We start from the raw sequence: 19669 nt of genomic DNA on the forward strand, positions 1-19669 counted from the left end.
GCGCGTCCCCGCGCCGATTTAACTGCACATGCGTCATCCGTGCATTGCTCCCAATGATGTCGCTAGGACGTCATTGGTTTCGGCGTGAGCGTAACTTGCGTCCAGCGCTTTTGTGAATCGACGTACGCAAGCGATGTAAAATTTCAAAATTTGACGCGGGAACGACGGCCATACTTAACATTGGCTGCGCCTCATAGAAGCAGGGGTAACTATACGCCGGAAAAAGCCGAATGCAAACGGCGTAAAAAAAAAGCGCCGGGCGGTCGTTCGTTTCGGAATCGGCGTATCTCCTCATTTGCATAATCGTTGCGTAAATAAACCGAAACGCCACCTAGCGGCCGGCCTGGAATTGCAGCCTAAGATCCGACGGTGTAACACAGTTACACCTGTCGGATCTTAGGCATATCTATGCGTAACTGATTCTATGAATCAGTCGCATAGATACGACCGAAGTAAATCAGGAGATACACCGTCGTATCTCTATGTGAATCTGGCCCATAGACTTCTATGCAGAGCAATAAGAATCCTGGGAGTTGTAGTTTTAGATGGCAGCCATACAATGTCTACACTATAATGTTTACTCTACAGATCCCGACATGTGCTGTGCAGTTATCAGTGCACTAGCAGCTGGTGAAGGGCTCTAGGACTTAGCATCTCTACCAGCACTTCACATAAGGAAGCCTGTTAGTGGCTGCAGTTGCTGGTTGATCTTCGGCTACTCCAGTGCGTTATCTCTGTGATATTCCTGTTCCTTTGTCTCCTGTTACAGACCGGGCTTGTCCTTGACCTGTCTCCTGTTTGCTTCCTGTGTTCAACCTCAGCTATCCACCTGACCACGTCTGCTCTAATACCCACCTTGCTTTTGACCTTGGCTATCCACCTGACCACGTCTGCTCTGATACCCACCTGGCTTATGACCTAGGCTTCCTTCTGACCATGCTCCAGTCTCATCATTATCCGAGTCTTGCAACACCTCATGGGCGCCACCTGTCTGGTTCTATACCAGCACATTAGCTGTACTCTGGAACCTCCTGCACACAGTCCAGCAGGCGACCCATGCTACTTTGGGCCTGACCTCTCCGGTTTCCACCCTCAGGGGGGTCTGGAACTTTACCACAAGGGAAGCCCTCTCTCTCCATTGGCCTCCAGCACAAGGTACGTGATAGCAGTAGGAGGAATGAAAATACTGCTGAAACTGCTAGTGGGGACTGAGCCACTCAGAGCAGGACACCAAGTGTACCCAATCAATACTGCACCCTATACTGCACTTATTCCAAACCTAGACTGCACCTATACCAACCCTATACTGCATCATACTGAACCTTTACCACATCTACCTTGCACCTGTGCCAAGACTATACCATATCTATACTGTACCTACTGTATACTACATACAGGTTACCTGGGACTGTCGTTTAGTTCAACGACACTCTTAAATTACCTTAACGATAGCCAGCAGAAGTACACCTCAAAGGACTACCCCTCCCGTACTAATTGTTTTGCAGGCCCCTTTGTTCCCCTGCCCCCACCTCTAGCATCCACTTTTCTTTTGGACAGTGCATACCCAGTTGGTCTAGGGATAGCATTGCCACCATAAATGCGCTCTGGCAGTATGGTTTCATCACTCGGTAGATTAAACTTTACTACTGCCCACAGCTGCACTTGAGGTGGCCTTGCTACTGTTTATGCTGATCTGGATGCCGAATGTCGTTTTATGCCTGATCCTTAATGTTAATCACTTTGTATGCTAAATTGTGTTATTATTATTGTTAATCCATTTTTATGTTTCCCTAGTTACTAAAAATTTTGGGTTACAATTTAATAACCGCTTGATCGCAAATCAACGCCATTACTAGTAAAAAAAATAATAATAATAATAAAAATTCGCCATAAATCTATTCCCTATTTTGTAGACGCTATAACTTTTGCGAAAACCAATCAATATACGCTTATTGTGACTTTTTTTACCAAAAGTGTGTAAAAGAATACATATCTGCCTAAACTGAGGAAAAAATTATATATATATAAAAAAAAAAAATTGGATATTTATTATAGCAAATAGTAAAAAATATTGGGCCAGATTCACAAAAGAGATACGACGGCGTATCTCCTGATACGCCGTCGTATCTCTGTGTTACGGCCGTTCTAACTATGCGACTGATTCATAGAATCAGTTACGCATAGCTAGCCCTAAGATCCGACAGGTGTAATTGAATTACACTGTCGGATCTTAAGGATGCAATTCTAGGCCGGCCGCTAGGTGGCGAGGCCATTGCGGTCGGCGTAGAATATGCAAATGACTAGTTACGGCGATTCCCGAACGTCCACGCTTGCCCGTCGATCTAACTTTACGTCGTTTCCGTCGAGTTACGCCGCGTAAAATTAGGGCTGAGCCCTAGTTGTTCTAAGCCATGTTAAGTATGGCCGTCGTTCCCGCGTCGAAATGTAAAAAACAACATCGTTTGCGTAAGTCGTCCGTGAATGGCGCTGGACGCCATTTACGTTAACGTCTAAACAAATGACGTCCATGTGACGTCATTTAGCGCAATGCACGTCGGGTAATTTACCCGACGGAGCATGCGCAGTACGTTCGGCGCGGGAACGCGCCTAATTTTTTTTTTTAAAAGTGTATTTTGTGCGTGTACTCGAGAGAGGAGCCGGACTGCAGGAGTTGGGAGTAGGCAGGCCTTCCCTAGAGGCAATCTGCCACCTTTCTCCATGCCCCAGGTGGCAATGGCGGGTGTGTGAGGGGATCCTCCCACACAGCCCGCCCTACCTGCTCCGCTTTGAAGCCCAACGGGGCAGAGGGACTCCCTATAAGGGAGTGAGAGGACTAGCCCGCTCAACCAGCCCCGTTAGTCCTTCGCCTCTCTTTTTAGAGACCGTGTGGTCAAAGTGCATGTGTGTTAACCCAATTTCGAGTGCGTGTGTAGGTGTGGTGGTTTTTGTGGGAGGGGGGTGGGCGTACTAAGCGCAGGCTTACCTCGCATAGCACACCCACCGGGAGCCGGGCTGAGACCACCAAACTCAATTCACATGTAGCCGAGACCGGGAACCGAACCCCTAGCTGCAGAGGTGAATGGCTTGTCAGCGCAGTGCCAATCGCGTTGAGCCACCGCAGCTCCCTAACGCGCCTAATTTAAATGGTGCCCGCCCCATTTGAATTGGGCAGGCTTGCGCCGAGCGCATTTACGTTACACCGTCGCAAGTTTACAGGTAAGAGTTCTGAGAATCAGGCACTTACGCTGTAAACCTGCGGCGGGGTAACGTAAATCAGATACGTTACGCTGCCGTGGAGCAACGTAATTGTATCTGAATCTGGCCCATTGTGGTTTTTTTTTCTAACTTGTCACTCTTCTTTTGTTTATAGCGTAAGAAATAAAAACAGCATAGATGATCAAATAGCACCAAAAGAAAGCTCTATTTGTGGGGGGGGGGGGGGGGGGGAAATGGATACAGTGTTGCATGACTGCGTTCAAAGTGTGACAGCACTGAAAGCTGAAAAATGGCCTGGGCAGGAAGGGGGTTTAAGTGCACAGTATTGAGGTGGTTAAAGTAGTTTTTAAAGGCAGAATACTTTTCATCTTAATGCATTTTATGCATTAAGATAAAAACTATTTTGTGTGCAGCAGCCCCCATCAGCCCTTCTAATACTTACCTGAGTCCCATCTCGATCCAGTGATGTTGCACGAGAGACTCAGCTGTACGGGACTCCCCTCCCCATTGGCTGAGACAGCAGCTTGGCACCATTGGCTCCTCCTGTTGTCAATCAAAGTCAGTGAGACAATTAGGAGAGAAAGGGGGCAGGGCCAGGCCATGTCTCCATGTCTAAATGAACACAGGGAGCTGCGGCCTGGCTTAGGTGCTCCCATAGCAATCTGCTTGCTGTGGGGGCACTCAATAGGATAGGGGGACCAGGAGCACCAAATAAGGACCCAAGAAAAGGAGGATGTGGGCTGCTCTGTGCAAAACCAACTGCACAGAGCAGGTAAGTATAACATGTTTGTTATTTTTAACAGGGAAAAAAACGAGACTAGTATTATTTTATGTTTGCCTTTACTACTTGGTTTAGTGCTAGTTTTTTGATATAGCTCTACTAATTTTAGTGGTTTCCTATGATATTTTATCTTTGTACACTCCTGGTGTGTCAGAGGGGCTGAGGTTCTTGAAAAGGTTGAGGCAAAGAAAAGAGGACCCATCCTAATCAGCTGCTACAATGGGGGTAGTGTTGGCTTATGTAACCGAATTACAGTTATACCAGGGCTTCATTGGGCTTTACCATAACACTTATCTACCCACACTAAACACTGAATGCATATGCTGGTGGAAGCAAAAGCTAAAGAAGTTATATTTTTCTTTTAAATGATGTGCACTGCCTGACTCAACCATCTTTAAAGTTATTTAGAATATTGATTAATTGATTTGCAGAAGGTCAAATGCTCTACTTCATTATGAAGGTCACACTTACCATGTATTGGTGCAGAACCAATTGTGAAATTTCGAGTGTAGCCAGTGTCATTTACACAGCATGTTAAGTTTACCAGTGCTGTGTTTTTACACGTCAGATATGTTTGCAGAGGGTAAACTGTTATTTCTTCTGTTAGAGGCAAAGGTATGATAATCACAGTGAGACTGGCGTTTGTACTTAGGCTGCCCTGGTAGACGACACAAAGGTAGGTTCCTGTGAACAAAAGACCAATCAAATTATGTAAGGTTAGATTGCACCCACCTGCCCACAATGTCCCCAACACTGGGGCTATATCATCCAACACATGAAAATCCACAAGTAGGATATAAAATATATAGCAATAAGCCCAGGGGTCAAGTCCTGGGGAAAAAAGTGTGGGAACTCTCACCCAAAATCCACTCCCCCACCAAAAAAAAAAAAAAATGATACGCTCATATGCATAATTACTAAACCGCAAGTTCTTTCTAAATCCTGCGATAACTCGCGGCAGACCTCCGCAATGTCTCCTGGGAACAATGACAAAAGCTCCCAGGAGACATTGCGGCATCGAGGAAGTGACAGAATACCCGCACACTACCCGATGAATCCATACACAGGAAGCGGCCAGTAACATAAAGGATTACTAAGGTTCGCTTGCCCCGGAGAGTGACTCGAGCTGGGCATCGCTGCTTAGTGAGGGATTGGCTCGGCTGCTCAAGGCTGCTCTAGTCCTGCAAAGGGAACTGAGTTCCTGCTGTGAAAAAAGTGCAGGAACTCCGTTCCCACGCGTTCCCGCAGGACTTGAGCCCTGAATAAGCCATAACAAATTGTAATGGCTAGATGACCAGGTCAGAGCATCTCCAAAACTGCAGCTCTTGTGGGATGTTCCCAGTCTGTAGTGGTCAGAACCTATTATAAGTGGTCCAAGGAAGGAAAACCGGTGAACAATGGCCAGCCAAGGCTCATTGATGGGAGAAGGCTGTCCTGTGTAGTCCAATCAAATAGAAGAGTTATGCCTCGTACACACGACCAGCTTTCCCGTCTGGAAAACTGCCATGACAGCTTTTGGCTGGGAAAACTGTCAGTGTATATGCTCCATGGCAGTTTTCCCAACAGGAAAACCTTCTGGAAAAATGAGAACATGCTTTCTTTGTTCCTGCCGGGATTCCCAGCGGTCTTTTTCCCGGAAGTTTTCCTATGGGAAACACTGCGGTGGAGCACACACGGCCAAAGCTCTCATGGCAGTTTTCCTGAAGGAAGAAGCTGCCGAGCAGGTTCTCGGCTTTCCCCTCGGTTTTCCCGGCGGTAAAAAGTCAGCCGGAAAACCCGTACGTGTGTAACTGTAGCTCAAATTCATGAAAAAGTTAATGCTGGTTCTAAAAGAAAGGTGTCAGAACACGCAGTGTATCGCAGTTTGTTGTGTATGGGGCCCATGTGACACGTGTCCACAGCCACAAAAGCACCAACAATAGGTATGTGAGCATCAGAACTGGATTACGTAGCAATGGAAGAAGGTGACCTGGTCTGATGAATTCAAGAATGATTTGAGGAGAAAGACAACAATGAGTTTGAGGTGTTGAGTTGACTTTCAAATTCTCAACATTTCAATCCAATTGAGCATCTGTGAAATGCGTTGACAAAACAAGTAGATCCATGGAGGCCCCACGTCACAACTTACAGGACTTAAAGGATCTGCTACTGATGGCTTGGCGCCAGATACAGCAGAATACCTGCAGAAGTCTAGTGGACTTGCAACCTCACTATGCCCATCAATTTCAGCCACTGTGCCATCAATTGCAGCCACTGTGCCCATCATTTGCAGCCACTATGCAATTAAAAGGCAGCCACTGTGCCCATCAATTGCAGCCACTGTGCCCATCAATTGCAGCCACTGTGCCCATCATTTGCAGCCACTATGCAATTAAACGCAGCCACTGTGCCCATCAATTGCAGCCACTGTGCCCCACCAATTGCAGCCACTGTGCCCCATCAAATGCAGCCCCTGTGCCCCATGAAACACAGCCACTGTGCCATCAAACGCAGCCACTGTGCCATCAAATGCAGATACTGTGCTCATCAGATGCTGCCACTGTGCTCATCAAATGCAGTCATTGAGCGATCAATTGCCGCCACTGTGCCCATCAAATGCTGTAACTGTGCCCATCAAATGCTGCCACTGTGCCCATCAAATGCCGCCACTGTGCCCATCAAATACCGCCACTTTGCCCTTCAAATGCCACCACTGTGTGCATCAATGACAATTTGACCCCCACCCACTCGCCGTCTGCCCGGCACTTACTCTATCTCAGTGGGGCAGCAGGTGACCCCGGCGAGCTGTGTCCTCCATGCATCTCTTCCCCTCCTCCTGATAGGCATCCAATTACAGCACTTCAGCCACTTCAGCATTTCAGCACTTCAGTGTTTCCGCCAACCAGGTGACGGGTAACACATCCACGCTTCCTGATTGGCGGAGAGGCCGTTCATTGTTAGAAAATATTCATTGCTCTGCGCTCGCAGTTCACCTTCTTTGAAGCCTATTAGAGTCTATGACTCTAATCAGGTGCTTCAAAAATACACCCCGCCACTGTAATTCAAGCGCCCGGCGTCCGAAAAGGGGCCTGGCGCCTGAACAGGGGGTGGTGGCGGCAGCCATGGATAGATTCATGCAATGCATGAATATATTCATTAGTCATAGAGGGGAGTGAATGGAGAGAGGGGGGCACCACCTGTGCACCCTTAATGGACGCATTGCCACTGGATAGCTTCTCGACCAATCAGAACATGCAGGGTCAGTCTGCACCCAACCTACCCACAGTCCCCCCAAACTGGAGCTATAGCACGCGACACAATCCAAAATGAAGAAATAAATAGCCCTCAACTAATTAGAACATGCTGAGTCATGCGATACCCCACCTGTGCACCGTCCCCCCTACTGTAGCCATAGAACCTGACACATGAAAATCCAAAATTAGAATTTAAATGGCATCTTGATAAATCATGACATGCAGGGCCAGACTGTACTTCACCTGCGCAAAGTTCCCCTCATCCCACCATTGGGGTTACAGCCCCCTGACACATACAAATCTAGAATTAAGATATAAATATTTCCATAATTAATAAATCATGTACAAATGTATATATTTTTTTCAAATGCAAGCAGTGTAAGTACCTGAATTGTACACAGTACCAGCCCATTGCTATCCTTTTACAGCAGAGCTCAGAGTGGTGGAGGAAGAAGCAGCACAAGGAGCCAATCAACTGTGCTGCAATGTTCATGTGCTAACAAGGGACATACTGACAGGAGTGGAGAGCAAAGTGACAGAGAGAAGAGCTTATAAATCTACCCCAGAAAACTCTTTTCTGTGTGCCTCCCTAAAACCAGCTCTGTTACTGAGGTATGACTTCTGGGCTTAATCCCATCAACATACATTTGGGAGCTCACAAAGAACATTACAAGGAGCCAAAAGGACCCAGTAAGACAAAATATCATTAAAAATAGATTACAGGGCCATTAACCACTTAAGCCCCGGACCTTTAGGCAGCTTAATGCCCAGGCCAGGTTTTGCGATTCGGCACTGCGTCGCTTTAACAGACAATTGCGCGGTCGTGCGACGTGGCTCCCAAACAAAATTGGCGTCCTTTTTTCCCCACAAATAGAGCTTTCTTTTGGTGGTATTTGATCACCTCTGCGTTTTTAATTTTTTGCGCTATAAACAAAAATAAAGCGACAATTTTGAAAAAAATGCAATATTTTTAACTTTTTGTTATAATAAATATCCCCCAAAAACATATATATTTTCCCTCAGTTTAGGCCGATACGTATTCTTCAAACTATTTTTAGTAAAAAAAATCGCAATAAGCGTTTATCGATTGGTTTGCGCAAAATTTATAGCGTTTACAAAATAGGGGATAGTTTTATTGCATTTTTATTAATTATTTTTTTTTTACTACTAATGGCGGCGATCAGCGATTTTTTTCATGACTGCGACATTATGGCGGACACTTCGGACAATTTTGACACATTTTTGGGACCATTGTCATTTTCACAGCAAAAAATGCATTCAAATTGCATTGTTTATTGTGAAAATGACAGTTGCAGTTTGGGAGTTAAACACAGGGGGCGCTGTAGGAGTTAGGGTTCACCTAGTGTGTGTTTTCCAACTGTAGGGGGGTGTGGCTGTAGGACTGACGTCATCGATCGAGTCTCCCCTATAAAGGGGATCACTTGATCGATACGCCGCCACAGTGAAGCACGGGGAAGCCGCGTTTACACACGGCTCTCCCCGTTCTTCAACTCCGGGGAGCGATCGTGACGGAGCGGCTATAAACAAATAGCCGCGCCGTCGTCCCGGATTGCTCCCCGAGGGAACCCGACCGCCATATGTAGCGGGGGGGGGGGGTCCCGTTCGGACCCCCGACCCATGGAAAGGCAAGGACGTACATGTACGCCCATTTGCCTGTACGTGCCATATTGTGGACGTACATATACATGCGGCCGTCGGGAAGTGGTTAAAGAGGAAATAAACCCTGATGGGTTTACTTCCTCTTTATTTCCCTGCAAAGGTAAAGCATGATGGGCTACTATGCATCGCATAGTAACCCATTATGTGTCACTTACCTGCAGGAGAAGCCCGCAATGTCCTGGTCTTCCTCGCTAGTAGCGAGCAGCCATTCTTCACCCCTCCTCATTCGGGGTCTGCGAACTATGGCTCTGTGACTGGCCAGAGTCGCGTGATGGCGCGTGACGTCACTCCCGCGCGGGAGCTGTCACTTATGGAATGACCCCATTCATAAAACGCTACACTCAGTGTGCCAACGCCGCTGTCTACGGCGCGCATGCGCCGTAGACATCAGTACAGTCTTTTTTGCAAAACCTTGTGGGTTAAGGAAATATCGCAAGCACCTACAGGTAAGCCTTATGCCGCGTACACACGATCGGTTTGTCTGATGAAAACGGTCTGATGGACCGTTTTCATCGGACGAACCGATCGTGTGTGGGCCCCATCGTTTTTTTTCCCATCTGTGAAAAAACGTAGAACCTGTTTTAAAATTATCTGATGGTAAAAAACCGATAGAAAAAAACGATCGTCTGTGGGCAAGTCCATCGGTTAAAAATCCACGCATGCTCAGAATCAAGTTGACGCATGCTCGGAAGCACTGAACTTAATTTTTCTCTGTACGTCGTTGTGTTTTACGTCACCGCGTTCTGACACAAACGGATTTTTAACTGATGGTGTGTAGGCGAGACTGATAAAAGTCAGCTTCATCGGATATCTGATGAAAAAATCCATCGGTCCGTTTTCATCGGATAAACTGATCGTGTGTACAGGGCATAAAGATAGGTTTACCTGTACGTGAACGTCCTACCTGAGGGTTTACAACCACTTTAAGTAGTGGATGTGTATGGATTATTTTTGGAAATGAAGGATGTTGTTTATTGTCACTTTAATGCACACGGTCGTTTTTCAGCATGTCCAAAAAATGACGTTTTTCCAACTTCATCATTAAAAACGATGTTGCCCACTCACCATCATTTTAAAAAAATGCTCTAGCAAAGCGCGGTGACGTACAACGCAAACGACGGCACTCTGAAGGGGAAGTTCTATTCGCCTTTGGGCTGCTTTTAGCTGATTCCTTGTTAGTAAAAGACGATTCGCGCTTTTTTGTCTGTTACAGCGTGATGAATGTGCTTACTCCATTATGAACGGTAGTTTTACCAGAACGAGCGCTCCTGTCTCATAACTCGCTTCTGGGCATGCGCGGGTTTAAAACGTAATTTTAGCCCACACACTTTTTTACAACCCAAAAAACTACATTTTTCAGAAGCCGAAAAATGATGTGAAGCCCACACACGATGATTTTAAATGACGTTTTTAAAAAAGTCGTTTTTTTTCATGCCGAAAAACGACCGTGTGTACACAGCATAAGAGTCTCCGTCACTGAATTCAACCACAGTGGGGGTTAGTACCTCTACTTATTAATGGCCACAGCAGTACAAAAGAAACCGTGGCCCAGATTCAGGTAGCTTTGTCCATTTTTTATGGAGGCGCAGCGCACCGTTTTGCCGCTGCGCCTCCGTAAATTTCCTGCGCTACGCTTGATTCACGGAGCAGTAGCTCCGTAAATTGCGTGTGCGCTCCGGAAAACTGCCCGGCGTAAGGGCGCGTAATTTAAATGATCCCGTAGGGGGCGTGGATCATTTAAATTAGGCGCGTTCCCGCGCCGAGCGTAGTGCGCATGCTCCATCGGGAAACTTTCCCGACGTGCATTGCGGTAAATGACGTCGCAAGGACGTCATTTGCTTCAAAGTGAACGTGAATGGCGTCCAGCGGCATTCACGATTCACTTACGCAAACGACGTAATTTTTTAAAAACATACTATACGCTGACCACTACGGGAACGCCCCCTAGCGGACATCGTAAGAATGCAGCCTACGATATGACTGGCATAAGAGCCTTATGCTAGTCATATCTTAGGCTGCAGTCGGCGTAACGAGGTTCCTGAATCAGGAGCATTCGAAACGCCGGCGCAAGTAAGCAATTGCGCTGCGTAACTATGGTTACGCAGACGCAATTGCTTTTTGAATCTGGGCCTGTGAAGTCTGATGGACCGTTTTCATCGGTTAAAACCGATCGTGTGTGGGCCCCATAGGTTATTTAACCATCGGTTAAAATAAAGCCAACTTGCTTTAAATTTAACCAATGAATTCCTAACCGATGGGAAAAAAACGATCGTTAGTAGGCATGATGCCGCGTACACACGATCATTTTTCGGCATGAAAAAAACGGTGGGCCAGATTCAGGTACATTAGCGGCGGTCTAACGTAACGCATTTACGTTACACCGCCGCAAGTTTTACGGGCAAGTGCTTGATTCACAAAGTAAATCCGTCCGGCGCAAGCCCGTCTAATTCAAATGGGGCGTGTATCTTTTAAATTAGGTGCGTTCCCGCGCCGAACGTACTGCGCATGCTCCGTTTTGTAATTTCCCGCCGTGCTTTGCGCAAAATGACGTTGCACCGACGTAATATTTTGAACGGCGACGTGCGTTACGTCCTTTCCTATTCCCGGACGACTTATGCAAAAAAAATAATAATTTAAAATTCGACGCGGGAACGACGGCCATACTTTAACATGGCTGGTCTAAATATAAGCCATGAAATAGCAGCCGTAACTTTACGCCGGGAAAAGCCGACTAGCGACGACGTAAGAGAATGCGACGACCGCGCGTACCTTCGTGGATCGCCGTAAACAGCTAATTAGCATACCCGACGTGGAAAATGGCGCGAACTCCACCCAGCGGGCGCCGAAGTATTACACCTACGATCCGAAGGCGTACAAAGCCGTACGCCTGTTGGATCGAAGCCAGAAGCCGTCGTATCTTGGTTTGAGAATTCAAACTAAAGATACGACGCGGCAAATTTGAAAGTACGCAAGATACTCAGCAGATACTCCGGCGTACTTTTTCTGTGAATCTGGCCCGTTGTTTTTTAAAAAATGTAATTTTAAATGATCGTGTGTGGGCTTCACATCATTTGTCAGGTTCTGAAAAACGACAAAAAAAAAAAATTCGAACATGCTGCATTTTTTAACGTCGTTTTAAACAATGTTGTTTTTCGGGTTGTAAAAAATGATCGTGTGTGGGCTAAAACGATGTTAAAAACCCGCGCATGCTCAGAAGCAAGTTATGAGATGGGAGCGCTCGTTCTGGTAAAACTACCGTTCTGAATGGAGTAAGCACATTCATCACGCTGTAACAGACAGAAAAGCGCAAATCGTCTTTTACTAACACTGAATCAGCTAAAGCAGCCCAAAGGCGAATGGAACTTCCCCTTTATAGTGCCGTCATACGTGTTGTACGTCACCGCGCTTTGCTAGAGCATTTTTTAAAAACGATGGTGTGTGGGCAACGTCGTTTTAATGATGAAGTTGGAAAAACGTTTTTTCAACATGTTGAAAAACAACGTTTTTTTTTCATGCTGAAAAATGATCGTGTGTACGCGGCATTAGAGTAGACAATAAAAGGAGAAGCAACACACTGTTAAGCTCATGACTCTGGCACTTTAATCTCTCCTCCTCCTATCAGCATGCTTCTTGTACTACAGCACAGCTGATTGGTTCCTTTTATTGCTTCTCCCTACTCCAGTCTCTGATACCAAGCCAAGTTCAGGTATTTGTACTGCTTGCATTTATGATACATTCATGATTACATAGCTGCTGTTTATATCTGCCTGAAGTTTAGCTTTAATGGGTTAGTTCACCTTCACCAAAAAACTGCCTATGTAGCTTTGACCAAAGCTGAATAATGCCCTTGTTATAGGTGTAGGTCAATTACCGTATTTTCCGGCGTATAAGACGACTTTCTAACCCCTTAAAATCTTCTTAAAAGACGGGGGTCGTCTTATTATGCCGGTAACCTAACATCCTTACCTTATCCTAAAACATGCAGAATCGCGGCAGTACGTTTTTTCAAAAGCCGCGCCTCCTACGTCTTCTGTTCCGTGATAGGCGGAACACTCAGCTTCCCAGGAGGCACTGTGTTCAGTGTTCGCCTATCACGGAGGCCCTCTCGTCCTGTGTTTAGTGTCCGCCTATCACGGAGGCCCTCTCGTCCTCGGACGAGAGGGCCTCCGTGATAGGCGAACACTGAACACAGTGGCCCAGATTCAAAGAGCAATTGCGCCTGCGTAACCATAGTTACGCAGCGCAATTGCTTACTTGCCCCGGCGTAACGAGTTCTCCTGATTCAGAGAGCTCGTTACGCCGACTGCAGCCTAAGATATGCGTGGCATAAGGCTCTTATGCCCTCATATCTTAGGCTGCATTCTTACGTTGGCCGCTAGGTGGCGTTCCCGTTGTGGTCAGCGTATAGTATGCAAATTGCATACTAACGCCGATTCACAACGTTACGCGAGCCCTGCGTACGCAGTTTACGTCGTTTGCGTACGTCGGGTTTCGCGTAAAGCTGCACATGCTAAAAGCAGGGGCAGCCAATGCTAAGGATACCCGTCGTTCCCGCGTTGCGAGGTTTGAAATTTACGTAGTTTGCGTAAGTGAATCGTGAATGGCGCTGGACGCCATTCACGTTCACTTTGAAGCAAATGACGTCCTTGCGGCATAGTCTGGCATGTAATGGGGCACAGTCTGGCATGTAATGGGGCACAGTCTGGCATGTAATGGGGCACAGTCTGGCATGTAATGGGGCATAGTCTCACATGTAATGGGGCACAGTCTGACATGTAATGGGGCACGGTCTGGCATGTAGTGGCACAGTCTGGCATGTAATGGTGGCACCGCGAGGCGAGGCATGACTAGTAGAAAGGGGGTAGTCTTATACGGCGCGAGTATATCCCAAAACCAACATTTTGGCTGGAAAATTAGGGGGTCGTCTTATACGCCCAGTCGTCTTATACGCCGGCAAATACGATATGTCTTATGCCTTGTTACTAGGATGTTGCTAAGACATTTCCAGCCGATTCAAATCCTTTTACATGTGCTCTCTCTCCCCTGTTGCAGTAGCTCTGAGCCCAGCAATGCTGCAACAAATGAGAAGTGTCCATGATGGTGGGTGTGAACAGTTACAGCTGGGAGCGTCTTAGCAACAGCCTAGCAACAAGGCAGGACGGTGATGCAATTTCTGGGAGTTTTTTGGACAGGCTTCAGGAGGTACGTAGATGACTTACACCAATATCAGGGCCATTATTCAATTGTAGTCAAAGCTGCACAGTTTGTTTTTATCTACCGATGACCCTTGTCACATATGATTGTTTTACACACCAGCCCAAGAAGGGGTTACCCCATTCTTCTGTAAAAGTCCACTGTTAGCCACAGTGTTGTTGTCTTTCGTCCATATGATCTTAGTAACATTCATATTCGTCTTGCAATTCACAGTAAGATTTTTTCTTGTCGAAATTTTTAAGGATGATGGTATTGTGATATTAGCTGCAGGAATAGCAGAAATAGAGAGTTAGAAAATACCCATACAAAGCAAACTGAAGTTATTAACCACTTTAAGACCGAGCATGTTTTTCAGACTCTGTGTTTACAAGTTAAAAACATTTTTTTTGCTAAAAAATTACTTAGAACCCCAAAACATTATACATTTTTTTTCTAACTCCCTAGCGAATAAAATGGCTAAATATTCCCATTTAAGTTACACTGCCGCAAAATTTCTACCTAAGTGCCCGATCCACAAAGCACTTACCTAGAAATTTTCGGCTGTGTAACTTAAATCCGGCCGGCGCAAGGCGTTCCTATTCAAATGGGGCGAGTCCCATTTAAATTAGGCGCGCTCCCGCGCCGGACGTACTGCGCATGCTCACGACGTCATTTTCCCGACGTGCTTTGGGTGGTTTTACGTTGCGCCGGGTTTTGAGAATCGCGACGGGCGTAAAAAAAAAATTACGAGTTGCGGCGGGAAAAAAAAAATTAGAAAAAAAAAAGACGGCGACGCGGGATAGAAGGGTCTACTTTTACAATGTCTAAACAGTTTAGGCCTTGTAAAAGCTGCCCTAATTTTGCGTTTGCAAACTAATACTTACGGAGAAAAAACGAAGCGTAAAAGCTTTGTGGATCTCTGTAAGTGCTAATTTGCATACCCGAAGCGGCATTTCGACGAGAAATGCCCCCAGCGGCGGCCGAGGTACTGCATCCTAAGATCCGACAGTGTAAGTCACTTACACATGTCGGATCTTCTCCCTATCTCTTGGAAACTGATTCTGTGGATCAGTTCCAAAGATAGAAACAGGGATACGACGGCGTATCAGTAGATACGCCGTCGTATCCCTTTTGTGGATCTGGCCCTAAGACAGTAAAGTTATGCCACGTACACACGATCGGTCCATCCGATGAGAATGGTCTGATGGACCGCTTTCATCGGTCCAAACTGATCGTGTGTGGGCGCTATCGGTTATTTAACCATCGGTTAAAAAAAAGCCAACTTGTTTTAAATGTAACCGATGGATTCCTAACCGATGGGGAAAAATCGATCGTTAGTAGGCACAACCATCGGTTAAAAATCCACGCATGCTCAGAATCAAGTCGACGCATGCTTGGAAGCATTGAACTTCATTTTTTTCAGCACGTCGTTGTGTTTTACGTCACCGCGTTCTGACACGATCGTTTTTTTAACCGATGGTGTGTAGGCGTGACGGACCATCAGTCAGCTTCATCGGTTAACCGATGAAAACGGTCCATCGGTCCGTTCTCATCGGATGGACCGATCGTGTGTACGCGGCATTAGCCCAAATTTTTTTATATTGTGAAAGATAATGTTACGCCGAGTAAATTGATACCCATGTCACGCTTCAAAATTGCGCCCGCTCGTGGAATGGTGTCAAACTTTTACCCTTAAAAATCTCCAAAGGCGACGTTTGGAGGTTGCATGTTTTGAGTTACAGAGGAAGTCTAGGGCTAAAATTATTGTTCTCGCTGTAACGATTGCGGCGATACCTCACATGTGTGGTTTAAACACCGTTTTCATATGCGGTCACTACTTACGTATCTGTTCGCTCCTGCGCATGAGCTTGTCGGGACGGGCGCTATAAAAATTTGTTTTTATTTTTTTCTTATTTATTTTACTTGATTTTACTGATTTTAAAACTGTTTTTTTTTTAAGTGGGTCACTTTTATTCCTATTACAAGGAATGTAAACATTCCTTGTAATAGAAAAAAGCATGACAGGTCCTCTTAAATATGAGATCTGGGGTCAAGAAGACCTCAGATCTCATATTTGGACTTAAATGTAATAAAACGAAACAAAAAAATTACAACAAAAAAGTGTCCCTTTAAGACGTATGGGCGGAAGTGACTTTTTGCCCCGAAGTGGGTTAAAGGCATGTATAACCTTATGGAAAGATTGTTGTTGAAATGACTGGTCTAGCAACAGGGTCTCTAAAATATATAATAGGATGTCAAGTGGTTTAAAATGTCCAAAACTTTTCTCTGGTGAGTTATTATCACGTGATTGGTTTAAATTGCGCTTTTAGCATACAGTATGTGATGTGGCAGCTTCCAAGATCAGGGTCCAAGTCTGTAAAATGTGGAGGTAAAAGATTGAAGGTTGAGCTGTAGACTTAGGCCCAGATTCTTAAACGAGATACGACGGCGTATCTCCAGATACGCCGTCGTATATCTAAGTTGCGCGGTCGTATCTATGTGCCTGATTCTTAGAATCAGTTACGCATAGATTTCCCTTAGATCCGACAGGCGTAACTGTGTTCCACCATCGTATCGTAAATGCATATTTACGCTGGCCGCTAGGTGGCGCTTCCGTCGAATTCCGCGTTAAGTATGCAAATTAGGTAGATACGCAAATTCCCGAACGTACGCCCGGCCAACGCAGTAAAGTTACGCTGTTTACGTTAGGCTTTTCCCGGCGTATAGTTGCCCCTGCTATATGGTGGCATAAGTGCGGCGTAACAATGTTAAAGCGGTGGTTCACCCTCCATAACAACATTTTAGCATAAAATTAGGCATAGTAGCGCGAGCTACAGTATGCCTGTATTTATTTTTTTAGCCCCGTACTCACTGTGCAATCCTATATAGAAGATTCCGACTCCCCGCGGGGAATGGGCGTTCCTATCCAGAGGGAAGATGATTGACGGCCGGCTCTGGCACGTCACGCTCCCCGAAGACAGCCGGAGTAGGTCTCGGCTCTTCACGGCGCCTGCGCACAGACTATGCGCAGGCGCTGTGAAGAGCCAAGTCCCATTTCGGCTATTTCCGGAGAAGCGTGACGTGCCAGAGCCGGCCGTCAATCACCTTCCGTCTGGATAGGAACGCCCATTCCCCGCGGGGAGTCGGAATCTTCAATATACGATTGCACAGTGAGTACGGGGCTAAAAAAATAAATACAGGCATACTGTAGCTTGCGCTACTATGCCTAATTTTATGCTAGAGGAAAAAAAATTTTTTATAGGGTGAACCCCCGCTTTAAGTATGGCCTTCGTTCCCGCGTCGAAATTTGAAAAAGTTAGGTCGTTTGCGTAAGTCGTCCGTGAATGGGGCTGGACGTCATTTACGTTCACGTCAAAACCAATGACGTCCTTGCGGCGTACTTTGAAGCAATGCACACTGGGAAATTCCACGGACGGCGCATGCGCCGTTCGGGAAAAACGTCAATCACGTCGGGTCAAAGTACATTTACATAAAACACGCCCCCCTGATCCAAATTTGAATTAGGCAGGCTTACGCCGGCCGATTTACGCTACGCCGCCGCAACTTACGGAGCAAGTGCTTTGAGAATACAGCACTTGCCCGTGTAAGTTGCGGAGGCGTAACGTAAATCAGATACGTTACGCCCGCACAATTTTACGCGGATGTACGAGAATCTGGGCCTTAGTTGCAGAGATTGTGTATTGGAAGGGTTGGGGGGATAGTGGTGGTAGACCTGAGTGTAGAAGGTACTAAGGAGGGTAGCAACCTCTCTGCAGAAATGTAGACAACATACCTTTTTTATAGTAGGTCACTTTTATTGTCTTTGAAATTGTTGCCCCTTTATTTCGCTGAAAGTTACACGTATAGCTGGTGACCGATGAGAGGAATTCCATGGGACTGGGGGTCACACTGTATATGCTGCATGTTGTGTTACTTGTTGGGTTCCCTGTACCTCCTAATGAGAATAGATTGAGATCATTTACATAGAAATTAGTAGCGTTACATTTTCATTGCAAAACAGCAACATTTTTGTATACAAAAACAATGGCTCCCAGCTGTCCCTCATTTTTGAAGGATTGGCCCTCTTTTGTCATGGAAAAAAAAAATAGAATTTTTCCTTGCACATGATTGGATGATAGAAATCATCAGAGCTTCCTCTCATTTCAGAGCTTTCCCTCAGATCTGGAGCAAAATATTTTCTTTAGTAAAGTGTTGCTACACATGGTAGTGTGTGGATTCATGTATCTAAGGATAAAGGTACAATGGGAATAGGAGCAAATAATAAACACATTGGTGGAGTAAAAATAGATTTAGTTTAGATTTACAGCCTATGAAACAGCAATCAGAGGTCTGAAACATGTTATGTAATCTAGATCATGGGTCTTCAAACTATGGCCCTCCAGTTGTTTAGGAACTACAATTCCCATCATGCCTAGTCATGTCTGTGAATGTCAGAGTGTTACAATGCCTCATGGGATGTGTCGTTCCGCAACAGCTGGAGGGCCGTAGTTTGAGGATCCCTGATCTAGATGGTGTAAAATACCTTCTAGTTAAGACTTTTAGAGCGGTTCCAGGGCTTTTTTTTAGGGGGAACTCTGTTCCACCACCTCTGGCTCAGACCCTTTGGTGCCTGCTCACCACAAACACTTGTAAACACAGAAGTCCAGTTTCTGTGTTTAAGCGACAGCTCTGCACTCTGTGTGTAACCCCCCCTGAACTCTACACTCTGTATGTAATGCAATCCTGGTATTTAATGCCCCTTTAAGACCCTTCTACTGTTTGTGAAATTTGAATGGGGTCGTGGTTGAGTTCCTGCACCGATTTTTTGAGAAAAAAAGCTCTGGCGGTTTCTCTAATGGAGACTGAACGTGTACATTTACAGAAAAAATCTATCATAGTTGACCATTTCTCCACATTCTTGTTCCCATTTTATCATGTATGGCATTTTTTCAACTATGGGAGTGGATAATATTAAAAACGGGTGTAAACCCTCACATATACCCAGTGAAGTGAACAGCCTCAGATGATACACAGGGATGAAACAAATCTCCCTACATAAGTTTTACATGTATATCTGCTGCCTTCAGCTTTATATACTGTTTAGAAAGTGCACATCGTGTTAGAATTTTCACTTCCTCATTTATCACTAGGTGTGGATTTTTTGCTTACACTGGAAGACAGCTGATTGGAGGAAAGGCACACACCCCCTCTCCACATAGGCAGATACTTTCAGAGCTGTGTTGTGAATAGACCAGCTCTCTGCTAATCCATTTTTAGCCCCCACCCTGACACAAAACTTGTGCTGATAACAGAAGAACGGAGCAGGAGAAAGCCACAGGACTTAGGGCTTAGAAGAGAGATAAGAAAACACTACAGATATATGTGCCCAGCTCAAAACCATAAATTTGCTCTTAATTTTATTAAAAGTTAAAGCCCCACTCTGGGATTGATGTCAGCCCCGGAAACACCTTCGTTCTACCTCCCTCTGTGTGATTACTAGAACAAAAAAAAGGAAATCCCTTCCTAAATGCCAGATTTTACTACCCTTAACCACTTGACCACTGGG

General features: G+C 45.7%; 1 protein-coding gene across 2 annotated transcripts in view; it reads right to left on the bottom strand.

Moving 5' to 3' along the window:
• The window catches only part of LOC120936250 (adhesion G protein-coupled receptor F5-like), a 135109-nt gene that overhangs the window by 52642 nt on the left and 62798 nt on the right, over nucleotides 1-19669 (bottom strand). For both annotated transcript variants that reach the window (XM_040348469.1, XM_040348470.1), the window contains exons 6-8: nucleotides 17897-18058; nucleotides 14224-14388; nucleotides 4469-4681 (exon numbers count right to left, since the gene is read on the bottom strand). In XM_040348469.1, coding sequence (XP_040204403.1) covers nucleotides 4469-4681; nucleotides 14224-14388; nucleotides 17897-18058 — 540 coding nt within the window. The remainder of the gene's footprint in view (nucleotides 1-4468; nucleotides 4682-14223; nucleotides 14389-17896; nucleotides 18059-19669) is intronic.

This window comes from Rana temporaria, chromosome 4, assembly GCF_905171775.1.
Source record: "Rana temporaria chromosome 4, aRanTem1.1, whole genome shotgun sequence".
In the NCBI taxonomy this organism is placed as follows: Eukaryota; Metazoa; Chordata; class Amphibia; order Anura; family Ranidae; genus Rana; species Rana temporaria.